The sequence below is a fragment of the Neophocaena asiaeorientalis genome, unplaced genomic scaffold, assembly GCF_003031525.2.
Source record: "Neophocaena asiaeorientalis asiaeorientalis breed wild unplaced genomic scaffold, Neophocaena_asiaeorientalis_V1.1 scaffold79, whole genome shotgun sequence".
NCBI lineage: Eukaryota > Metazoa > Chordata > Mammalia > Artiodactyla > Phocoenidae > Neophocaena > Neophocaena asiaeorientalis.
Window position 1 is genome coordinate 8,016,445 of NW_020175402.1, and position 25,458 is coordinate 8,041,902.

General features: G+C 54.1%; 1 protein-coding gene across 1 annotated transcript; it reads right to left on the reverse strand.

The window, feature by feature from the left end:
• Window positions 1-25,085, reverse strand: LAPTM5 (lysosomal protein transmembrane 5). Its single transcript, XM_024766683.1, has 8 exons — window positions 24,871-25,085; window positions 10,183-10,276; window positions 9,423-9,499; window positions 7,678-7,812; window positions 6,506-6,628; window positions 5,211-5,306; window positions 2,447-2,539; window positions 1-1,165 (listed from the first exon to the last, which is right to left on the reverse strand). Exons 1-8 carry the CDS (start codon window positions 24,955-24,957, stop codon window positions 1,076-1,078), a joined length of 795 nt encoding a protein of 264 aa, XP_024622451.1. The 5' UTR covers window positions 24,958-25,085; the 3' UTR covers window positions 1-1,075.
• Window positions 25,086-25,458: the final 373 nt, after the last annotated feature.

The window sequence follows — 25,458 nt, forward strand, 5'->3', positions numbered from 1 at the left end:
GCCAGAGAGAAGCGTGTTGCTGCTTTATTGAAACTTCTTCTCCGTCACACAAAGCAATGACACAGGGGTGTGGTGGGGAGCCCCTTGCACAGCCCTAGCCCCCTGCACCCCCCTCGCAGACCCCAGAGAACCCGCCTCTGTGGCCTTATCTCCGCCTTTGGGTCAGCGACCTCGGGAATCCCAACCCCCAGGGAAGCAGGCAAAAGAGGAGGTGCAGGGACCAAAACCTCCCCTATGGCCCCACCAACACGAACCCCCCGGGCGGGGACTGTGCCCACAAAGGGTTTGCCTGTTTTGACTGAACTAACCTGTGGATTTAGTCCAACAAGTGGGTTTGCCTGATTTCAGCGCCGAATTTCTGCTTTGACCACAAGTGTCGGGCAGAATTGGGTGGCCTACAACTATCTGGCAACGGATGGGCTGTGGGTCAGGACTCACAAGTACTGAATTGACCACAGGGGGCAGCCGGTTATTGGACTAGATTGAATTGAATGGTTTGGGGGGCTAAGTTGATTTTTTTATTACTGGATTTTATCACTATTCTAAATTAACTGAGGGTTGGCTGACTTAATAATTGCTTAAGGAACTATTGGAAGAAAACGGATGTATGTATTTGGTGGGCAGGACTAACTGATGATTACTTGACTAAACTGCTCTGTGAATTGACAACTATTTACAAGCTGACACAATAGACTCTTCATTGTTTTCACTGAAATGACAGATGTGCTTTTGATTTGTCAGCCACTTGGTAAAACTGGTCAAGTTGAGAGGTATTTAACCAAACTCACTGACTTTAGAAAGACCAATCGTTTAAACCAACGTCAGAGCTGATCAAGAGAAGCTGAGTGCTGTTGGACTGAATTTTTGAGACCGGATCATTCAGCCTAAAGGGGTTGACCCAGTTGTGAGCATCTCCCAGGCCCCGCAGGAAAAGCAGGCCAGCGAGCGGGACACAAGCGGATTGTCCTGAAGTCAGCCAGGTGGTTCACCCAGGCCACAGGGGCCACCTAAGCAAAGAAGCGGATTGCGAGGTAGCTCCGCCCCTCCCAGCACCAGGGCTGGGGCCTGATGAATGTCACGCCTCTGAGTATGGGGGTGGTGCTGGGCCCCCCTCCGGAATCTTGTATGGCAGAGACACGGCTTCCTCATAGGATGGCAGGACCACCTGGGAGAAACAGAGAGATAAGGGCTGAGAACTGACCAGATGGGACCACTACCCCAACCTGGGGTTAAGGGGCTCCAACCCCCACCCCTGGCAAAATGATGTCGATGATGATGATGGCTAGCATGCCTTGGGCACTTACTATGTGCTAGGCATGGCATGCATAAGACAGGTACGGTTTCTGTTCCTGTAATGCACAGGCTTGCCTCTGCCTGTTCCGCATCAAGCCCCCTTGTTCTGATAACAACACACTGTTTTCCTGGGGAAAACATTCTCAGTCCATGTGCTTTCAGAAGAATTGATCCGCCCCCTGATCTGGGGGAGTGGACATGAGACCTCATGTCTGATGGGGTGGTCACTCAAAGTAGAATCTCATCCCCCTGGCAATCGTCACTGGTTTGGCGATAGGCTTGTAACCCAAGTTGGACCAATCAGACATGCTTCTGGGATGTCTTTCTTACTGCTGGGGTTGCTGAGAGGGTGGGATGACAGCCTAGGGATTTCGGCAACCATTTTGCTACCATGAGGAAAGGGCTGCCTTTCATCCTGAAAATAAGATCATGTCTGGACATCTGGCTTCAGCCGTGCCTGAGCCAGACCTACATTGGACTTTCAAGTTCTATAAGCTAATAAATTCATTTTATTTTTTACATAAGTGAGGGAGTGTTGGGTTTCTGACACTTGGAACCCAAAAAATTCTTGACTAATACAATCCCCATTTTACAGTTGAGGAAAGTGAGCCTCCAGTCATTTAAACCAGCTGCACTTTTCCCATCACTTTTCCAATCAGCTGCTTCTAAGCGTACTTAATCCCTCTGCCTGGAAGGCCCCTTCCCCTTTCCCAGCTAACTTGTACCTGCTGACAGTCTAAGACTTGATCAAGTGTCACCTCCTCCAGGAAGCCTTCCCTGACACCCCAGGTGAAACCAGGTGCCTCCTCCGTGCTCCCATTGCCCCTGTGCTTCACACCAAGTTGTAATTGGATCTCTGTGTCTAGATTCACTCTGGACTATACTCTCCCCCAGGACAGGGTGGCATCTTAGTTTTCTCTGCATCCAAAGGGTTGGATATGAGTCCAGGAAAGAGTAAGAAGCATAAAATGTTTAATGCATGAATGAATGAATAGAATCCTAGACAATCAGAGTGGAAAGAGATCTTCGCATTTCTTCTGGTCCAACCCTCACCTTACGAGTGGAGAAACTGAGGCCGAGCAAGGCAGAGAGACCTGCCCTAAATGATACAGTGAGTGGCAGAGCTAGGACTTGACCCCCCCAGCAGGCTCACCTTCTGCAGCATCTTGGAGCTGCTCCTCTCCTCGGCCGAGTTCATGTACTTCATGAATCTGTAGCATCTCCACACACACTTGAACATGTAGACCTAGAAAAAAGGCCCAGGTCAGGCTGTGCTTTGTGACCCTCCTTCTCACCACCCCAGCAGACCCAGGACAGTTGCTGGCCGCTTCCTGGAGACCCCCAGCTTACCCTGAAAGGTCAGACCCCTCTTCTGGTTGGAGGGGCCCTCACCTGCCCGTCTCAGGTGTTCCAGGTGTTTCCCTTTTCACTGCCCCACAGACTCATCACAGAAAGGAGCTTTTTAGAGGCCTCTGCACCACCCTCCAGCCTCCCTGGCAATAATCCTGCAGATCCTGCTTCTCCGCCCCTGAGGACTGAAGCTTACCATCTCCTGAGGGGGCCCCGCCCATCCTGAGACAGAGCTGACAGTGGGAAATGTTGTCTTCAAAACTGCTTACGATATGTTGTTGTTGTTGTTTTTGCGGTACGCAGGCCTCTCACTGTTGTGGCCTCTCCCGCTGCGGAGCACAGCGGAGCACAGCGGACGCGCGGGTCCAGCGGCCAAGGCTCATGGGCCCAGCCGCTCCGCGGCATGTGGGATCTTCCCGGACCGGGGCACGAACCCGCGTCCCCTGCATCGGCAGGCGGACTCTCAACCACTGCACCACCAGGGAAGCCCAATATGTTGTTTTTTTAAAGCAGATTATCCAACGGTGTATGCAGTAGTATTCCATGTTTATAAATGCAGAAAAATTATATGTATGGATGTATATATCTGTCAGATAATGTGAGCAATGGCTTTCTCTTAGCCACTGTTGTAAGAATTGGGGAGAAGGGTTCCAGGGTGGGGCGTGAAGTCCCCAGGGGTGTGTTCAAGGAACAATAGCCAATAAGTCTCTCTCTGCCCCCAAAGGAAGGAGAGCAGGTCTTGGCATCTAGAAGGTCCCTTGTTTTATGGAGCCCCATGATAGGGACTTAAAAGGAGCAGAAATAAATAAAATGAATTATGAAGTACGAAGGGCCAGGGCAAAGCAAGTAGGTGAACGGTAGCCAGTGAGGCAGGGTTGGGAGTCGGGGTACAGAGAGAACTCCCACTGGCTGAAGATAAAGAAGAGGAGAGGGGTGGGGAGGGATGGAGGTGTGCGGTGGGGTTTGGGCAGTTTCTCTCTAGCGGAGTATCTGACGTAAACCTCCACGTTGGTCCCCACATGCCTTCAGGAATGTTCTCATGTGCATCACTAAGGCGCTTGTGCTAGGTCAGTCCTTTGAGGAAAGGTTAAAAGGAGCGAAGTTGTTACCAGTTTGGCACTGGGTGAGAGCAGAGACTGCTCAGGGCCTGGGATGTAAGGAGGCAGTGATGTCTGGCTACACCACCCACATAAAAAGAGGGGGCGGAAATGCGCCCAGATATCAGAGGTGCTGCTCTCCGAGTGGCGGTGGTTGGTGGGCTGATCGTCTTCTTTCTGCTCATCTGTAGTTTCTAAATTTCTACAGTGATCATATGTTACTTTCACAATCAGAAAAGAACACTTTTAAAAGCCCTTCCTTTTCTTGAGTCGACATCAGCCTCCCTGTGGCTTCCGGCCACAGGGCCCCATTGTGGCCTCTAGAATCCCCATGAGAGTCCTTTGGGTACTTGGAGGCTGCGATCAGGTCCCCCTTGAGTCATTTCTTTCCCAAGCTGAACTGCCCTGGTTTCCTTGACTCCCGAAGACGGCAGCGTTTTCTTGCCTCTTCACCCTCCTGTTGTGCTGCTATTTTTTTTTAATATAAATTTTTTAATTTATTTTTGGCTGCGTTGGGTCTTCATTGCTGCACACGGGCTTTTCTCTAGTTACGTCGAGCAGGGGCTACTCTTCGTTGCGGTGCACGGGCTTCTCATTGTGGTGGCTTCTCTTGTTGCGGAACACAGGCTCTAGGCACGTGGGCTTCAGTAGCTGTGGCACGTGGGCTCAGTAGTTGTGGCTCGTGGGCTCTAGAGCACAGGCTCAGTAATTGTGGCACACAGGCTTAGTTGTGGCACACGGGCTCCGCGGCATGTGGGATCTTCCCGGACCAGGTATCGAACCCGTGTCCCCTGCATTGGCAGGCGGATTCTTAACCACTGTGCCACCAGGGAAGTCCTGTGGTGCTGCTATTAATGCACTCCTGTTGTCACCATTTCTCCAAGAACTGGGACCTGAAACAGGACTCTATCCTCTGGGCCTGACTACCCATGAGAAGAATAAAATCAATCCCCTCCATCCTTCTCATCACCAAACCTCTAGTAATATGACCTCAGGGCTCATCTACATTTTGGTGCCTGAATCACGTAAAGCTGTTAACATGGGCAAAGCAAGACTTAGGGTGTCCCTTTCACAAGTGAGACCCAAGACCCAGAGAGAAGTGACTTGAAAACCAACAACACAGCTAGTGAGGGGAGAGCTGGGATTCAGACCCAGCACTTCCTGAATCTAATTCCAGACAAAATAGCTCCTCCTTCCCCTGGATCAGTTCTCTCTGAGTCACACATTAAGTCCCCGACCCTTGAACACAGGTGGGTCTTCACAGATCCACTTGCTCTAAAGGGGGCGTCCCCGAGGATCCCACATGTGGGCACAGGGGCTGGTGTGGGGAGGGCTAGAGTTAGGAGCCAAAAGCAGGGGGGGCGGTGGTGGAAGACACACTTCCCTGCCTCCTAGCAGTCTGGCATGGGTGGGCCCGGGGCAGCTCAGCCTCTCCACCCCTCCCTGAGCCGTGGGGCAGGGGCCGCTCACCTTCAGGATGAGGACAGTGATGAAGGCGATGGAGAAGATGAACATCATCTTGATGAACTGGTTGTGAGCCATACCTTCCTGGCTGGGGAGGTAATTCTGCAACAGATGTGGGGGCCACGTCAGTGTCTCTGGCCATAAGGAACTCTAACAGTACCCACACATAGAGGAATAAAAGCCAGCTCTCCATGCACACAGGAACGTGCAGTGGCACAGCCATTATCCTGGCCCAGCCCTTCAAGGGCCCTAGGAGGCCACCTACCATCAGCCTCATCTGACAGGTGGGCAAATCCAGGGAGACAGATGCAGCTGATGCCCATCCAGGTGACCCTTATCTGGCTGCTGCCCCATCCCCCAGCTGGTGGGCCACACCCGTGTCCTTCTCTGGAGGATAGTCTTGGTTGACGGAACCACCTAATCCTGAAATACCTGGGAGGTATGCCTCGTCCCCTAGGGGCACCTCACAAGCAGGACTGGTTGATGGAAGGTTCCTGCTCTGGTGGGACAACTGCTGTGGCGTTTGCAAACATGTGCACACATCCTCTGACATTCTTCCCTCGAGTGTGGGCTAGATCTAGAGACTCACTTCTCACAAATAGTAGGATGCGGCAGAGGCGAGTGTGATCTCCGAGACCACAGGGCCGTTTCCTCCTTGCTCTCTCTCAGATATTCACCGGGGGTGGGGGGGGTGGGGGGAACCAGCAGCCATGACATGAGGATGCTCAAGCAACCTCATCAAAGGCACACACGGTGGGGAACCGAGCCAAAGATCCCACAGCCACGCCAGTAAGCCAGCCTGGGAGTGGATCCTTCAGACCTAGTCAAGCCCTTGGCGTCCACAGCCCCATCCTCATCTCAGGTGCAACCTCAAGATGGACCCTGAGTCTGAACAGCCCAGCTAAGCCACTCCCACATTCCTGATCCTCAGAAACTACGTGAGGTAACAACTGTTTATTGTTTCAAATCGCTGTGTTTGGGGATCATTTCTTAGACAGCAATGAAAACACCAATACCATTTCTGCGCTGCAGTCCATACTCCAGGGCACCCTCTGGGATCCAGCAGCACTACTTCTAAAGCCACATGTCTGCGTGGCTTCTTCCTTTTGTCTAACTTGCTTCCCTCATTCCTTTCAAGTTTCTTCCTGAGAGCTCTCCTTCAGGAAATCACTCGCACAAGAAGCCCTCTCCAAGCTCCACTTTTAGAGAACCCAACCTAATCACTGAGGCACAGAGAGGGAAAGCAACTTGCTCAAGGCCACAGAGCCAGTGATAGGAGCAGACCCCCAGCCCAGACTCACCATGTGGTTCATGGACTTGAAGTTGAGATAGGTGGGCACTTCCATGTAGGAGCTACAGAGAGTCAGAATGCTCAGGCAGAAATCCAAGAGCTGCAGGGTCATCAGTGGGACCTTGGAGGGGCCCTTTGGAGGAAGAAGACAGACCAGCAAGTCAGCCCCAACCCAGAGGCCTGGGTACCACGGGGCACACAGTGGGCCCTCAGCTTGAGAGACTGTCAGCCAGAGACATCGATGACTCCCTGGTCCACGGTACCCAGAAAGAAATGGAGGTCCATTTCTCAGACGTTCACACCATAGGCTGGTGCAAACACAGGACTAGATCCAGGGTCTCCTGACTCCCAGCCCAGGGCCTTATAATGTAGCTTCTCAGCCTCCTCAAGGACCACAGTCAGGGGAAGTGTGAAAAGCAACTCTGGGGAACTGCGTCTGTGATTGGCACCAGGCGTCGCGGGCATTCCCACCAAGGATGCTCACCATCCTTACCTTCCTTTCTTCAACGTGGTCACAAAGGAGGGACAAAACAGGGGCTGGGGAGGGAAACGGGGCATGTCCCGGTTCCTATGGTGTAAATTCACACGTGGTTGGCATTTTTTCCGTTCTTACCACATGCTGAGCACCCTGTGCACGCTTTCCTCATGTAATGCTCATAAGACATATTGATGAGACATGATCTCAAGACACATTTTACAGGGAGAAACGTGGGGTGAGGGACTTCCCTGGTGGTGCAGTGGTTAAGAACCCATCTGCCAATGCAGGGGACACGGGTTCAAGCCCTGGGCCGGGAAGATCCCACATGCCGCGGAGCAGCTAAGCCCGTGCGCCACAACTACTGAGCCTGTGCTCTAGAGCCCACGAGCCACAACTACTGAACCTGCATGCCTGGAGCCCATGCTCCACAACAAGAGGAGCCACCGCAATGAGAAGCCCGCGCAACGCAATGAAGAGTAGCCCACCCCCACCGCAACTAGAGAGAGCCCACGTGCAGCAACAAAGACCCAACGCAGCCAAAAATAAATTAAAAAAAAATAAGAAGAAGCATGGGGTGACTTGGAAGAGCTCAGGGACTTGCTCAAGCTCACCGACCAGAAAGGGCCCTGGGGGCTCCCACGCTCGCTGGCCTGGGCTCCTGCACCTCCCCCGCTGGCCGGCTATGGGACATGGGACATACTCACCGCCCGGCTTCTGCTCCGGGAGACAAACTTGAGGTAGGCGGGCAGCTCGATGTAAGAGCCCAGCAGGGTGAGCAGGCACAGGAGGAAGTCCATGATTTGCAGGGACAGGAAGGGCAGCAGGTACTTCTCCCGGTTCTGAAAGGCAGGCCCGGCGTGGTCAGGGGTCCCTTGCACAAGGCTCTTCCATGCAGCCTGATGGCTCCACGGGCCCCCTGGCCCACAGTTCCCTTCCATCCCGGGGAACTCGGTGCTCTCCTGAATCACCTGTGGATCTTGACTGAGGTCACCCCATGGGGATCCACATGCCTTCCTCTGAGTGAGGCTCTGGGCATGGGGAGAAGGTAAGGCCCAGGCCCTCAGGGTGAGCAGTCTCAGCGTCCCAGGAGGAACCGGGAATAGTTCCCATCTACAGAGATAAGCGCTTGGGGGCTCCAGGACCAGGGTCTGCCTCAACTCGCTCTTAAGAACCCAGTGACGAAAGACTTTGTGTCCATTTGACAAATGAGAAGGGATCAGAGAAGACTTCCTGGAAGTGGGGGCACCAGGGCTAGAGCTGGAAAGAAGCAGGAGGGAAGGGGAGGGTATTGGTGGCAGAAGGGCTGTCCTGAGCCAAGGCCCAGAGGTGAAAAAACTTGTGCTGCTTTAACAGTGGGTCTTGCCTCTGTGTAGGCCACCCCCGGGGATGTTCAGTCATAGTAAGGGACCCTGGGAGGCTGAGGCTGAAGTCCCTCTCCTTCAACTGAAAGCAAGTGACCACTATGACCAGTATAAATGTGCAGGAACCCACAGCTGGGGACAAAAATCACAGAAAAGGTGGTTTCGTGGTTTCTCACGTGGTTGTCTAAAATCACTCAGGAGGCAGCCGAAACAGCCCAGACTGAAGCTCAGAGGCTTCAGGGATGACCTGATCCATTTTCCTAGCTGGACAATTTGTGTTTCTGCATGGACCACCAGGAACCAAGGTGAAATCACTCCCTGCGGTGTGGGGCTCCCGAGAGAGTAGCGTTAGCTAGGGAGTGAACAATGGCATTTCAGGCAAATGGAGACATTCCAAACTAGCACCAAATCTCCACCCCATCCTGCTGGCCCTGGGAGTGCCAGTCCACCACTGTCTGTCCAGGAAGTATTCTCTTTCCGAGGTCTGCTCTCGTGGCTATGTGGCGGGGCCCTGGCTTCCTGCCCTGCTGGGGGCCAAGGGACAGACAGGTTCCTTTCTGCAGGAGGCTGAGTCACAGCCCGCCTCTCCCTCTCAATCGCTAGCTGGATGGCACTGAGCTGGACGCATCTACACCCTCCCCTCTGCTCCTCTCACTGATTTCAAAACCCACTGCTTTCTCCCCTCTACCTAGGCCTCAAAATGACCCTTCTTTTCTTCTCTACCAAATTCCCTGCCACCATTTGCAATTCAAAAGGATGTGGGTTGCCAGCTAGTTCAGCCAAAGTGTCAATGATCAGCAGTGGCCGCAGCCGGCTGTGCACACCCTCGTGCGTGGAGGGTGTATTTTCACAGGGAACTGAGGCCTCCAACCTGACGGATCTGGTGTGAAAAGGGGGGTTTCCAAAAAGTAAGTGTGAAGATTTCTAGGGTGCAGTTTGGACCTCCTCCAAATACCCACCTCCCACCTACCAGCATCCAGTGCTGTCCACACAGTGGGTGTGAATAGGAGGGAGCCAGGAGGGCAGCTGGGCCTTCTTGCCAGCCCGCAGATCCTGGTTCCCCTTCCCCTCCCTGACCAGGCACTCACCTTGACCACGCCGATCAGCAGGCTCAAGCTGATGATAAACAGCATGGTGATGAGCAGGAAGCTGGAGATCAATTCAGCTGAAAGGCAAAGAGAGCAGTGAGGGGCCCGGAAGTGCCCCCAGGAACCCACACCTGGGGTTCCAAGGACCATACTTTGGGAACCACTGGTGTGGGCACTATGCCAGTGAACCAGAAAGCCCAGGCCCTGCCCTCCTGCAGTTCTCAGTCTTGAGGGGCACACAGAACATTTCGGGTAACACAGGACAGTATAACACAGGGTGCAGGGTGGGAAGGAGGCCTGGGGTCTGCTTTTACAAGGATGAGGTGGGGGAAGGCCTCTGCGGAGGTGGCCTGTGGGCCGAGTGGCCAGGAGTCCAGATAGGGACCCCAAGACAGGGCCCAGCTTGGTGGGGTCAGCGCAGCTGGAGCGTGGGGAGTGAGGGGGAGCGTGGACGGAGCTACGAGGTGTGGGAATGTGGCCAGGGAGGTCAGCAGGGGCTGGAGCCCCCATGAGGAGTTGCGATTTTATTCTGGGTGACGGGCTGCTATCGAGCAGGAGAGTCCCGCCGTCACCGTTCTAAGCTGATTTGGTTTGCAAAGCGCCATCCTATCTGCTCTCACACCCGGAGACTTCAGCGTGAACAAGTGGAATTTCTCCATTTGCAGACATCAGAAAGGACAAGTGGCAGAGCCTCAACTCCACCCCAGCCGGTGCCCATCCCCCTGCCACCCCACCCCACTCTGGCTTCCCCTGGACCTACCGATCCTGAGGTAGCCTGTCTTCGAGAACTTGCAGGAGGCCTTGCCGTGGGCCACCTCCACTGAGTGCTCAATGAACAGCAATACGCTCATGATCTGGGGACAGAACAGAGCATCAGTGAGCCGGGGCCCGCAGAGCTCCACAACCAACCCCCCCCCACCCCGAAGGCATGCAGTCAGGGCCTGTGAGGAGGGGTCCTGGAGGAGATGGAATGCGGGTCAGTGAGGCACCCCAGGTAAAGTGTGGCCCGTACAGATAGACAGCTCAAGCTCGTAGTTCCTCCTTCTTCCTCTTCCTAGCTGTGTGAGCTTGGGCAAGTTACTTGACCTCTCTGTGCCTCAGTTTCCCCATCTGTACAATGAGAATAATACTGATAGCTACCTAAGGAGGCAGATGGGAGGAGTAAATGAGAACATCCCAAGAGGGCACTTAGAACCACACCCAGTTATCCGTAAAGTGATAACTGTGACCTCTGAAGGTCAGGTTTGAGGAAGTGGGGGAGACTGAGGGCTCTCACCAGTGACTGGGCCCCTGCTCTGCACCCTCTTTTATAATGACAAACTCTGAGCATCATGGGATCTTAGTCACAGCATCTGAGCATCACAGAACTTCAAGTTCTCGGGATCATCAACACAGGCCTGGGAGCAACTGACCTGTGAATCCCAGCCCCCATGGCCCCTCAATCCCCATAGGCAAAATGGAGATAATAACACCTGTCTCATAAGGTTGTAGTGGGGCAAGATGGGCTAATTCACTTAGAGTACCTGACAAATAGTAAGCGCCCAATCTGTGCTATTATTATTGTTATTACTTCCTCTAGACTAGCTTCTAGGTAGGGAAGGACTGTGTCTCTCTTGTTCACTGCTCTAGCTGTTGTAGATGAATGAACAGAAGGATGGACGGAGGGATGGATGCATGAACGAGTAAACCCTATTCCCTCAGGGGCACCTTGCTAAGAATGACAGAGAAGGGGCAAATCTAATGGGCATGAGTGTTGCCATGACCCTGGCAATAACTGAAGTCCAGCCACAAAACTGCAGATTGAAAGAACCTTGGAGGTCACCTTACCCCTGCCCTCCATCTTCTAATGCAAGGATTCTGTGCCATGCAGCCTCTACTTAAATGCTTCCAACCACGGGGAACTCACAATCTTCTGTGTGTCCATGTTCTTACAGCAAGGCTTTCCCCCCACCATACACACACACTTCTCCAGATGCCATCTGCCCACTCTGTCAACAAGATGTCTCCTCCCTTGTAGTGGATGTCCTACCTCTATTAATATGGCCTAAGTTTACACTGGCTTTCTAGGCGGCCCTCCACTAGTAACTGACGCTCGGCTGACAAGCAAATAGACACCCACCATCTGTTTCCCCCTAGCTGATTGTGTGGGTTTTTTTAGCTCAGACATAGGTTTCGATTTGTCTTCCTACCATATTACATCTTGTTCAGGGGACAGAAAGGGACAGCAGAGAAGACTGATGAGGAACTGGGCTCCAGAGCCAGTCAGAGGTGGATTTGTATCCAGGTCATTATGTGACCTTGGGCAAGTCACTTTACCTCTCTGAATTCCCTCATCTGGAAACTGGCAATCACTGGATTTAATAAGGAACAAATTGCATTGTATTTGCAAAGCACTGAGCTTGGAGGCTGACAGCCGGTGCTCAGCAAGTATAATCTGCTTTTGGCTGGTGTGAGCTTACGTGGGGCAGTCTAGCAGTACCGTGAGGAGAGTGCCAGGGGGCTGACAGTGAGCTTGCTCTAGCTGCCCCCTCTACGTGGTGTGGGGTGAACCAGAAAGGCTTTGTTTCATCAGGAGAGTGGAAAACAGCTCAGAGCGGAAAGCAGACATGGCGGGGGCTGTGGCTGGTACCCACAGGAAACAGCTCGGAGAGAGAAATGTGGCTTCCTCATCCCCTAAAGCCTGGAGCTCCAGCCCCTCTTCTCCCAGTTTCCCCTGTAATGAGGGAGAGAGAAAAGGAGGCAGATGACAGTTCAGTCCAGGACAGAACAGGGCACCCTGAAAGACTGGGAGCTCTGGGGCTCCTGAGGTGTGCCAGCAGAGCACAAATGAGTCACCACAGCTGGGCTTAGAAGGGCGCTAGCTTTCATCAGCCGTGGCACAAGAAGGCTTTTGAAGTCCCAAGAGTACAGGATTGTCTGAGATCTAGATAGAAGCTCAGAATCAGACAACCCCAACGTCCAATCACTGGAAAGAGCCTCTGCCCACTTATTTTATAAGTTCCTTCTAGTTGTTTTCTAAGCTCAGAGAGGTTAGGTGGCTCGCCCAAGGACACACAGCAAGTTGGGGCAAAGTGGAGACCGGAGTCCCAGTGTCCCAGTGCTGTCCTGATGCCTTCCCACACACCCCACTCCCCGAGTCACCTCAGAGCCCTGCTAGCCCCGACCCCAGAGGGCTCAGATATTTTGATCATGTGCCTGTGTCAGCAAAACCTTTTGCACACACTGCTCTCTATTTCTTGATTTCCAAATTATATGCATGTGCTCCTGTCTTGATTTATAATGAACATCATAAAACACACATACCAGAAGAATCCAGAAATGAATAAAGAACATGATTTACAAATTTAGAAATTCTAATATTGTCGTTCTGAGGCCCCAGTGGTCACCTTGGGCACCACCCCACTTTGCAGACCAGTGCTAACCCACAAACCACTCCCCAGATCCTCAGTTCTGGTCCCAACATCTCCCACAGCCCGGCCACCACGTCTGCAATCCTGCCATTAGCGTCCCAGCCGCCCCTCTCCAACCACGCCTCCTGAATATCCTGGGACCCCAGGAAGGGGAAGGAAGAGGAGGGACATTCGTACAGCCCGACTCCGTGCCAGCTTTGCCACCCACACCATCCCAGCGATCCTCCCAAACCCAGCCAAGAGACTGTTCTTAATGCTCCCACCCCCATATCACAGATGAGGAAAGCGAGGCTCAGAAAGGTCCAGTAATTTGTCCAAAGCCTCCCAGCTGATCATCTGTAGGGCCGCGATTCAAACCCAAGCCAGTGGGCCCTGGATCTGATTCTCTTCCCCCCTCCACTGTCCTCCCAGCATCTCCCAGCCTCCTAGCTCTGCCTGAGGCCTGCCCTCCTTGCCCACTCCCATGTGGGTGCCCAGCAGAGTCAGCAGGGCACCCACCTCCTCTTCCCTCTGCCGTCTCCTCCACCTCCCACAGCTTGTGCAAGAAGCAGCAGCAGACACCAGAAGCATTTCTACTTTTGCAAAAACCACCTGTGTTTAAAACCAACCTCATCCTTTACTCCATTTCACCTTCTCAACCATCCTGTAGAGAGAGGGAGATAATTCTGTCCCCATTTGCCAGACAGAACCCTGAGTCTCACCGAAGGCAGGAACTAGCCCCAGGTCACAGAGCAGGGCAACCTCAGAGTCCGACTCAGACCCTCCGCTGGCCCCTAACCTTCAATGGAAGACACCAGTCCCTGATCCAGGAGAAAGATAGGCGTCTCAGCTCCCTAGGAGATGGGGTGGAGAGGAATTGACATTTCTTGTGCACCTACTGTGTGCTTGGACCTGTACACACAGGCTTGCACCACCATCTCCCAAAACCCTGCAAGAGAGGCAACATTTTCCCCATGGTATAGATGAGGAATAGAGGCTCAGCAAGGAAAATTCACACGCCCTGTGTCACATGGCCAGGCTGGGATGTGAACCCTGTTGCCTGGGTTCCCAGGGTCCAGGCTCCACTCAAGGCTGAGTGGTTGCTCTGGGGCCCAGCCCTGGTCTCACCACCCATCTGCCCACTGTCCCCTGGCAGCTGACCCCCATCCTTGAACACCCGCAGCTCAGAGGACAGCAGCTGGAACTTGAGGCCGCTCCCACTGCCTCACGGCTGTGTAACCCTGGCCAGGTCCTGGCTCCTCCGTGGTCTCAGTTTACCTCCTCCAATCAACGTGGAGAGTCACCCTTATTCGCACTGGAATGATTGAACACCTGCCAACTGCAGCACGTCACACCTAGGCTGCCCAGGGTCTCCCACCCCAGAGCTGCACCCCACTCATCAGAAGGCCCTCACTGCTCCACCCAAGTCCCCAACCAAGAGCTGTCTATAATTCCAGAAAGTGCCTGGCTTACCTATAGCATAAGCTATAGGTAAGCCACCTGGCCCTCCCCTTCCCCCCACGCCCCTGGTTTCCACCTGGACACAGAGCTGCCCTCTCCCTGATCTCTGAGGACCTGCCTGGGCCATGACTCATGCCCTCCTGCTACAAGAACGGGGCTTCTCTCCTCCCACAGTGCCCAGGCAGATGGCATTCACTCGCCCACTTTTCCTCCATAATAGCATCTTCTCACTCACTGTACCTTAATTCCACATGGTGAGATCACGTGGTTAAGAGCCAGGCGCTGGAATCAAGTGGCCAGGACCCCAACCCCAGCTCTGTGGCCTTGAGCAAGCCACTAACCTCTATGATCCTCAGTCTCCTCATCTGGGAAATGGGGATAATAACTGGACCTGCCTCGTAGGGCTGCTATCAGGTCAAATGACGTGCCAGCACCAAGCCTGGCATACAGCAAGTGCTCCATCAGTGCACACTGCTGGCCAGGTATACACTTGCTCCCTCATTTTTTCATTCAGTAAACACTCTCTGAGCACATACAGCCTCCAGGCCCTGTCTGGGAAAACCACAGACCCTGGCCTGCAAGTGTCACAGTCCCCAGGGGAACCCAACAGGTGACCAGTGTGTTTAGAATCACGACATGGGACATGCAGGGTACTCAGAGTCCCTGATGAGGGAGTGATCACAGCTGTTTGGAAGGCTCAGGGAGGGTTTCACAAACAGGAAAAGCTTGACCGTGGCAGAGAGGAGAGAAAAGCATTCCAGACGGAGTGATCATCGTGTGTAAAGGCCCAGAGCCGGCAGTACAGGCCCAGCAAAATTCGGGGGCAGGGAAGGCCTCTTCCCTGAAAGAGGGGATGTCACTGGTGGGAAAGTGAAGCCCAGAGAGAGGCAGTAGTCAGCCCAAGGCCGCACAGCAAGCGTGTTGCAGAGTCAGAATCAGCCTCAGTCCTCCTGACGCCACGCCAGGGCTCGGGCTGCATGACCGAATCAGTCCTGGCCACGCTCAGCACGCCCAATGCCACCTCCACTCTCCATTCCCCTTTCTCACCTCTTCCCTTGGCTTCTCCCTGGTTTCAGTTCTCATTTTCATCCCCTCCCCGACTCTTCTTTCTCAATAACAAACACAACTTCCCTAAGCTGAGCGAAGGAGGAAGTGGCTGGGAGGCCAGGAGAATTTCTATTTGTTTTCCTGGTGGCTCTGAGAAGCAACCAACAGCCTGAGCTGAAATGAAGGGGGTAGCAGTTGTAGGAGGAGAGGAAGAATCAGGGAGGGTGGAGGGATGAGAGCGCTACTGAACATGGCCGTGGCCATAACGGTGGTGACGCCACAGCTGAACGGAATAGAGATGAGGCTCAGGCGGGACTGACGATGCTGACGTGCTGGGAGGCAGAACTGGCTGTCCTGTGGCTGCATTTGGCATGCCGGTGACAGTTACGATCCTCTGGGCAGTGATAATAGAGGTGGCGGTGGATGCTGCAGGGGTGCTGGTGATAGAGGTAACCACAGGGCTGCTGGGAAGTGGTAATTAACTGCAGTGACCGTCAGGCCATGCTGTTGCTGCTGCCGTTGAAGGCAGAGGTGAGAGCGTGTTAGGATGGTGGTGACACCAGATCCCCTGGCTCTGGGGATCAAACACCAGTTCCCGGTCCGAGAACATGGGCCCACCCTCTCGGACCTCCTGGGGGGCTTAGGACACACACTCTCATAAGCAGGCAGGCAGAAACCCATCCTCTGAGCTTCCGGGGGATAAAATTTACAGGGACACCCAACGCTCAGTGAGCATTTACTATGTGCCAGCCGGTGTGTGGACACTTTCCTGTCTGTTAACTCCACTTCTCCTCACAAGTCTGTGAGGTCAGGACTGTTTACCCACTTACATCCAAGGAGAACAGGAACTGTGGGTGCCTCGGCCGAAGCGGCACAAGGAGTCCGGCCTGGGCTTGTCCTCAACCCTTCCCAACAGAGATAACGCCATTTGCACAATGGGAAACTGGTCCCAAGTGCACAGCCCTTCCTGCCCCTCTCCCCTTCCAGGGCTGCTCCACCCTGACCCTACATCCTCCAGCTCTGGCGGCTCCTGACACTCAGACTATTATTATTATCACTGTCGTCCTCTTCGTCCTCAGCAGCAGCAGCATTGCCCCCACCCTGAAGCTCAGTCCCCTCTACCTCACCCACCCACCCTGTTTTCCCTGGGGGTCCCCTGGGGCTGTCTGGCGAGAGGATGGGAGCAAAGAACCAGATGTGTCAGCGTCCACCAAAAAAAATGCGTGGGGATCATTCCCCCGCCCCTGCAGCACTAGCTCCCCAGCCGCCTCCCCAGCTGGCCCAGATAAACATCACGATGTGCGCCCCCCGCACCCTGCCAAAGCCAAGGCTCGGCTGCTGCCCCAGCCGGGCAACCTTCGCCTCCCTGGGAGCCTGGTTCCTCTGGAGGCTGCGGCTCTGCTGTCCACCCTCCCATCCCCGCCCCCCCCCCCCAATTTACTCCTCTGTGCCTCAGTTTCCTCATCTGTAGAACAGAGAGAAGGCTCCACCCACTAGCAAAGCTGTAGTGAGGAAGGAGCACATGAGGTGACATATGTCTGCTACCAAAGATGACGATTCAGAAAGATCGAGTGACCAGTAGAAGCATTTGGTGTGGACTCCAAGCCACAAGGTCCCCGTGGCCATTGTAATAGCCCACCCTGGAAACAACCCCAATGTCCTCCCCCAGTACAACAGGCCAAATACATTGTGATATAATCATGCAGTGAAATACTATACAGCAAGGGGGAAATGAGCTGGATACACACGGCCACGCGGAGGAAGGTCACAAATGCAATGCTGAGAGAAAGAGAGAGCCCATGCTGTGTAATCGCATCCCTGGCTACTTCTAGAACTACGTGTGTTGGAAGAAGTCAGTGGGGGCCGCGTAGTGATGAGGTGGGGACACCAGGGGCCCTTGGGGGCTGGTCCCATCCTATTTCTCAATCTGGGTAGAGGTTACCTGGCTGTTCACTTTGAAAAAGGTCACCAAGATATGCACTTATATAAATTATGCATCAATAAAAGGTTTGCAAAAGTAAAATAAAATCGAGATTGGTTGCCACCGGGTCAGACCCTGGGGATTACAGAGATGGATCAGGCTGGGCCAAGCCCTGGATGAGCCTCCGGGCCTCCAGGGCAGACCACATGACCCCCAGGACCCCAGCAGGTGGGGGTGGGAGCTGCCCTGGGGTGGAGGGAAACGCTGGGAGCTCAGGGTCCAGGAGTTGGGGCTCCAGGAAGGCTTCTGAAAGGCAGTGAGTCTTAAAAGAAGATTTCTCCCAAAGGGCAGTGGGAAGGGTGTTCCAGGCAGAGGAAAAAGCAGGGGCGAAAGCAAAAGAGAGTGAGACGCATTTAGGAAACTGCAAGCTTCTCTTGGGGAACTGTGACTTGGGCTTACCATGTGCCGGGTACAGAGGAGGCCCCCAGGAAATGGCAGCTTCTGGGTGGCTGGGCCAGTGGAGGGATGCAGGAGATGCTAGGGGGACATGTGGTTTTACAGGGATATGACCTTGGGGTCAGCAGGGGTGGGAGAAGGAGCACCCAGGGCAGAGGGGACAGCTTGTACAAAGGCCGGGAGCTGGCAGAGAACACAGTTCAGATGGCGTGTGCCAAGGTTCATCACCCTGCAGGGTGGGAAGTGCCAGGACGGGAGCAGCTTGCTCTGGCTCCACGTCCAGGAAAGCCAGCGTGTCATCCTCTGAGCCCTGTCCCTTGCCTGTGCCCTGCGTGTGACAGCCCAGCAAGACCTGTCCTCTGCTCTCTGCCCTTTGACCTTTCAGACCTGCCCCCATGAAAGAAGACAGGATGGCAAGCCTTCCCCTGAAGGAGCAGGCACTAAGGGCAAAATTTCTGGCCCAGTGAATCCCAGTGGCTTCTGCCATTCTTGGTAGGGGGGGCAGTGGTCATCCTTTATGGGCACCCATTTGGGAGCTCAGAGTCAGCCTCCAGGCTTGGTCCACACCCCCATCCTCCTCCACTTCTTGAGTATCTAGAGAAGCACCCTGCACCCACCAAACAATCCCCATAAAACATCAATTCCTTATTTACCTTCAGGACAAAGGTCCCCACGTGACAGTAAATGTTACTATTACTGGAGCGTTTAGGAGAGGCCAGGTCCTCTGAACACTGACACACACTCATTCATTCGTCTTCGCCTCAGCCTTATGAGGCAACTTCAATTATTATTCCCATTTTCCCCCCGTTTTGCAGGTGCCATTGAGACTGCATCTTTGCATGTGGGCTCCGTGTTTCTAAGAACGAGGCTCGCCGGATATTACGGTTGAACCCCACCCCATTGCTGCCAAGAAGCCTGCCCCTCCCCCACCGCGGTCTGGAGCAGCAGCAGGGGAGCCTGGGCCCCGAGCAGGACACCCGGGCTCTTGTTCTTTATCTACCCCGGGCTGCAAAGTCGCTTGGCCTGTCCAAGCCTCAGTTTCCTCTTCTGTCAAATGGGGGCTCCAGGGGTAGCTACAATGTGTGGGGCACTCGCTGGGTGCTAGGTGTGTCTCCCACCTGGTTTCCTTTGAGTCTCTGACCTTGCAGGTCATAGTTATTGGCCCCCAATTGACAGGGGAGGAAACTGAGGCTCGGGGAGGGGGAGGGACACGCTGGGCCTGCAGCAGGGCTGAGGGGTGGAAGGCGGGAGCCAGTGCCTCACTCTGTACAGCTCCCTGCTCAGCTTCCTGCCTCATTAGAGGTTCTGTGCACCCTTCCCTTCCCCTGGTGGGGTGCGGGTCCCCTGGGAGACCAATGCAGGCCTCATAGTGAGCTCAGAGTGAAGTCCTGGTTCCAGGCCACTGCCCTGGGCTCAAAATAAAAGCCTCACTTCCTGGGAGGCTCTGGACTAGGGTGGTGACCAGAACCTCAGCCCACCCAGGCTCTGCCTTCCAGAGTGGGGCCCCAGCCCCTGCACCAGCCCCTGCACCAGCCCCTGGACCCTCCCCCAGGTTGGTGCCTCTCCCAGCTATGGCCCTCTGACAGCAGTAGGTCCCTCTGACCAAGGTGATGCCCGATGTCTGGAACCACCATTCCCTACCCCCCATTCCCAGAAGCCCCTTATTTCCGTTCCCTTCCCTTCCCTTGGGCCTGAGAACCAGGAAGTAGGGAGGGGATAAGGCCCAGCCTGGGGTCTGGCCTGTCCTGGCCCACCTCACACAGATGACCGGTCACCATCACTTGGCCCACCAGGCCTGGTGCAGGAAGAGACCAACTTTGCTCCCAGAAGGCCCTGCGTGTCACCCCGCTTTGGCCCAGGGGGCCCAGTGGTCCTCTCGATGGCTCCAACATTTTATAAGCTAGAAGGCAGAGTGCACACCCCAGAGATGGGGAGCACAACTGAGTTCCCACCAGGGCCCCTTGGCCAGGGCACTGGGGAGGGGCCACGACTCCCACTCTACCCCACATGGGAGCATTAGGCGTGAAGGCAGAGGTTCTAACAGACGACCTAACAGTTGGGACCTATTTTTAGGCCCCAAACAGATGAGCTCTCGAAAGGGGAGTGGCCTCTGGTCACGTCCCACAGCCCACACTGGGCAGTCGCCTGCCAGCCCTCCTCTCCAGTAGGGTCACATCAGCTCAATACCTCAAAGCAGTCACCCTGAGACAGGGACCACTGGCCCCATTTAACAGAAGAGAAAATTGAGGCTCAGACAGCAAAGGCACCTGCCTGCTCAAAGTCACATCATGAGTGAGTGATAGAGACAGGTCTGTGATCTTTTCCATCCCAGAGAGAGAAGAGCCACTGGAATTCTGAGGAGGACAAGCAGGAGGGCCTCCTGGAGAAGGAGGCTTCCCATGAGCTGGACCATAAAGAAGAAATGAAGACTGGGTGACAGAAGGGTCTCTCAGAGAGACAGACCACCCCTGGGCCGTGGGCCAGGTAAAGAATTCATTTGTTCACTTGCTGGCTCATCCCACACACCTGGGTGCTGGTAGCTGAGGCCTTGGAGCAAGACCTTCCCCTACCTCCCTGTGTGACCTGGAGCAAGTCAGGGACCCTCCTGGGCCTCTGTTCACTCATCTGTTAAATGAGAGAGCTGGGTCAAACAGAGATCCATCCTTCTACCATGAAGCCTGAAAGAAGTCAGGCATTTGGTCCAGTCTTAACCCTGCTGACCTCTGTAGCCTCCCCCACCACACCTCACGACCATCCTGCCCTTGACCCCAGCTCTGTGAGCTTCTCCGTGCTCCCAGAGCATCACCTGGCCTTTCCTACCTCCCCGCCTTTGCTCCCTGCTCCCTCCACAAGCATATGCCCTTTTCCCCCCAACATTCCCAAGCAAAGTCCCACTCATTCTTATCACTCCGGCCTCCTCCCAAAAGCCCTCGCTGAATCCCCAGCGTCCACCCCAGGGCTGGGCTAAGGCCTCTCATCTGTGCCCCCGTAAGAGCCAGCACTGTCATCCATCAACGCCATTATCACAGTTTTTCCTTGGCGGGTTGGAATCCCTAGAGGGCAGAGGCCAGGAGTGAGTCAGGCGCATGTGCTGGCCTGGGGCTGGGCACCAAAAAGAAAGACATGTTTGAGAACAGATCTGCATTCACTAGAGGCTCCTTTAAATAATGGAGGTTAAGTGCTTTATTATTAGCAGTGCCTCAGACGCGGAGCCTGTTGTCAGCACAGCTGTGAGTCAAGTGGCTGGACCCCAGAGCACCGGTAGAGAAAGTCACTTCACAGTAGAGAAGCCTGACAAACGCGACCTCAGCCAGGTGATCAAGGTCAACATCAAGCGATAAGACAGGCGGAAGCACACACCCTTGATACGACGTGCGGAGAAGGGCTCTTTACCTCTGTGGTCATCCTCCCAAAACACATTGCCCAAGTCTAACCATGAGAAAAGCACCAGGCAAGTCCCATTTGATGAATATTTGACAGAATACGTGACTAGTACTCTTCAAAACTGTCAAGGTCTTCAAAAACAAGGAGAATCTGAAAACTTTCACAGCCAAGAGAAATCTAAAGAGGTGTCATGACTATATACAACGTGGGATCCTGGAAGAGAAAAAGGACATTAGGGAAAAGCTGAAGAAATCTGAATAAAGTATGGACAGTAGTTAATAATAGTATATCAATATTGACTCATCAATTGTGACAAATGTGCCATATTAATATAAGATGCTAACAATCGTGGAGCCCAGATGCGGGGTATACAGGAACTCTGTACTATACAATTTTTCTGTAAATCCAAAACTGTTCTAAAATAAAACGTTTATTTTAAAACGTAATACATGTTCATTGTACCAAATACAGAGAATACAGAAAAGTAGCAAAAAATTAGAGCTTTCACAATCTATAACCCAGAGACAAGCCATGGCCAGCATCAGTCTCATTTCCTCCTGGCCCTGTTTTGGTGTATCCTGTTGCTACAGGGTTGAAATCGCCACAGCTTTAAGCTTTTTATCAGACAACAAAAGTTTAATGGACTTCCAGGTGCCTTGGAGAGGAGAGGTTAGGGAGGGAGATATTTCTAGGCAAAAAGGTCTTCTGGGTCCCTATCTCCCGCCATTAACTTGGGACAGACATGCTTTGGGTTGCCAGGCAAACCAGAACCAAAGAGGCCAATTTACAAACGTTCTCTAACTCCTCTGTGTGTGCAAGTTGGAGTCAGAAAACGTTCGTGAACCAGGGAATCCTCTACACAAACCCAGTGAAATGCTGAGGAAGGTCCTCCAGCCATTGGACACGGAGGTCCTCCAGTAATAACGCCCCGATGACTCAGTAAAGTGGGGCATTGTCTCAGGATGCCAAGAGCCCGATTTAACCCTCCCCAGAGGGGTCCAGTCCACGAATAGCTCTCCGTGTGCAGGGCCGTCGCCCATGACTGGCTCCAGACGACGACCAATCTGGGTGATCAACACATCTGGATGGCAGCTTCTCTTTTTCCATCCAGATGTTCGAGGTCCTGACAGCACACCTGCCACCCAACTGCCAGGCCACAGAGAAAGCCCCCAGGCCCTGCCCTTTCTGGGAAGGAGCAGAGGCCTCTTACAGAGGAAGCAGGCAGATGATCCTCCACTGGAATCAGTCAAGGACCCCAGCCCAGAGAAGACCTCCCGGGGCCAGCGGTACAGCTTCCAGACTTTTCTTCTGTTCTCCTGCCTTCGGGTCTAGAACATCCCATGGCTCCCCATGACCCACATTAAAGACAGTGGTTCTCAGCTGGGAGTGATTTCACCCCCAGGAGACATTTGCAGTATCTGTAGATATTTGGGGTTATCACAGCTGGCGGTGTGCTACTGGCATCTTGTAGATAAAGTCCTGGGATGCTGCTAAACATCTTACAATGTACTGTTCAGTCCCCACAACAAAGAATTCTCCAGTCCCAAATATCAATAGTGCCCTATAGTGAAGGCCCAGCCTCCAGCCTGTCCCTCCAAATCCCTCCCACCTCTTGCTGCCCAACCTAAAGCCCCCAGGTTAGTCTCTGTAGGGTCCCCTGCACAAGCCACTGTCCTCAGCCTCCACACCTCTGCACACCTATCCCTCCCCCATCCATACTCCCCACAACCAAACTCTACACCTCTGCCAGTGACACCTCCTCCAAGAAGCCTTCCTTGATCACTTGCCCACACGTTCTCCAGCTCTTTGGGCAGGAACTGATGTCACTTAACTGTGTACAGGTGAGGACCTCGGACGGCATGATCAAAAAGAAACCGCAGGAGTTACAAAACCCAGGGTTTGCAAGTCAGACTCAGGTCCCAGCAGCCTGAAAATGGATTTGACTTGGTCTGCACAGGGATTTCTTTTTTACCTTAAATCAGTCATCAACATGGAAACAGCAGAAATTGTGACATAAAAGCCTCTGTTTCCTGTTTCTCCAAATGTCAAAAGAGCGGCTGCTGGGGCCCACATTCCTCCATGGCAACAATCAGCGGAAACAGAGAGCGGCCGCCAGAATAGACCCAGAACAGGCTCCCCAGGTCACTGCAAGGTCCGTCTGCCCCACTACGCTCACTTACAGGAGCTGCCTGGCCCCTGGAGGCATTGGAGTTTGAGACCTCTGAGCTGGTCCACACCCTCTTGTCCATCATCTTATAAAGGAAAAACTGGGAGCAGCTTGTCCAAGGTCACATAGCCAGGCAGAGCAGGGGTAGGGACCCAGGGGCCTGCTTCCCACGGCGACACCCCTGCTTACTACACTGTGTTTCCAAGAATGTTGCACAATCTCAGAGCTTGAAGAGGCCCTAAGGACTTGGTCTGGGGACAGTCAAGAGCCATTCACTCCTCTCAGGAGCACTCTTGCGTTGGAGAAGCTAGGCAGAGCAACCTCTGAGCCCCGCCCAAAGTCAGTGTTCTGGGGTCTGACTGCTTGACTTACAGGTGTGCTGGCAGCAGGCTCCGTGTCTGAGGCACTGCTGATAATAAAGCACTCAAACACCTGTCAAGCACTGCTCTGTGCCTTGTAGATATTTACTCCCTTGATCCTGAGAACAACCCTAACAGAGAAGTATTATTATTCTCGTGCCTTTTTTAGACGAGGAAACGGACATTCAGAGAGGTTAAGTAAGTGGCCTGAGGCTGCACAGCTAGGAAGTGATGAGGCCAAGATTTGCACACAGGAGTCTGGGTCCAGAGGCTGCACACCGAACACTGAAGAGCACCAGCCCTCCGAAGCATTGGGCTCTTGCCAACAGCCCTGCCTGCTCTGTGTGCAGCAGGAAGCAGATGCAGCCAGGTCTGAGAAGTTTACAGCGGCCCACCACAGTGTGCCAGATTTAGGCTAATTTTGAGGAAGACCTTCCAGGCTCATAAAAAAACTGTTAACCACAGGCCCTGAGTCACCCTGGGAGGAGGGTCCCCGGGTCTGGGGGAGAGGAGTGTGGCTTGGAGCTGTGGGCTGACGGGATAGTTCTGGACAGGGCAGAACAGAGACCCCAACCTTCAGCCACCAAGACAGAGGGGGAGCCTCTGGTCCCAGGGGCTGTGACTCACCCAGAGTCACTCTGAGTTAATAAGAGACAAGACTCCGTAGCCGGCTGTGCACACCAGCCTCCAAAGGGGAACCTCTGGGCCCGTTCCTCCTCAGCTGGGCCCACAGGCGCTCAGGCCAGGCCAGGCACCCTGCTCTTATGTAAGCTAAGAGGATACAGCACCCTCCCTCCCCTCTGGAAGCACAAAGGGGAGATTCGCAGTTCTCATCCCCTCCAGTGGCCCAGGCCCCATGCCTCTGACCTGACCCCATTTCCTGACAATGATCCCAGCTCACATTTCTCTCAAGATTCCTGGCTTCCAAAGCACTTTCACATCTGCTGCTCCGTTTGTACCTGGATGAACTTGTGGCTGCTAAAGGTCCCATTTCACAGAGGCAGAAACTGAGCCTCAGAGAGAATGTGAGGTACGTTTGCTTAGAACAAGGACCCCGCCTCCCACTCCTGCCACTGCTGCAGGGTCCCCTCTCCCGCTTTGGACAGAGAAGGAGCCCAAGGCCCGGAGCAGGACAGGGACTTGTCCAGGGTTCCAAGAGGAGGTGGTGAGCAACAGTCCTCCCGTTCAAGGGGTCTCCATAGATCGGGGCCGCCCTCACACACACACACGCACACACAGTGTCCCAGGCCGCCTGCACACTCACCACATGGTAGACGGCCAGGGCAGTGGTGGCGATGCGAACGTTGAAGCAGCAGCAGGTTTGGCGGATGACGGCCGCACGGGGGGCCATGGTGTTGCCTCCCCTCCTCCGAGGCACTGACAGGGAAGGAGCCAGGAGCCTGGAGCAGAGAAGGAGCCAGGAGCCTGAAACAGGGCAGAAAAGGGAAAGCTGCGGGCGCCCTCCTCACTTCCTTCCTGCCCCTCAGACAGGCAGGGGTAAGGGCGTCACAACTGGGGCGGGGCAGCTGGGAAGGGCCCCAGCTTTCCTCAGAGCACGGCAGCAGGCCCCTGCCACTCCCAGGAGGGGCTTCCCTTACACCGTCGGTACCTGCCCTTTGCCAGGCCTGGAGTTTAAGCAGTTTCACCCATGCCTTGCTTAGAGGATGCTCACCACCACACTTGGAAGCAAAGACTGTTAGCAATCCCATTTCCAGATACAGACACAGAGGTCCGGAGAAGTCAAGGCATTCAGCCAAATCACACAGTAGTCAGTGCTGGTGGCAGGATTCAAACCCAGGTCTGTCCAGCTACAAAAACAGCTATTGTCTAGTATTTCCTACATGTTCTAAGC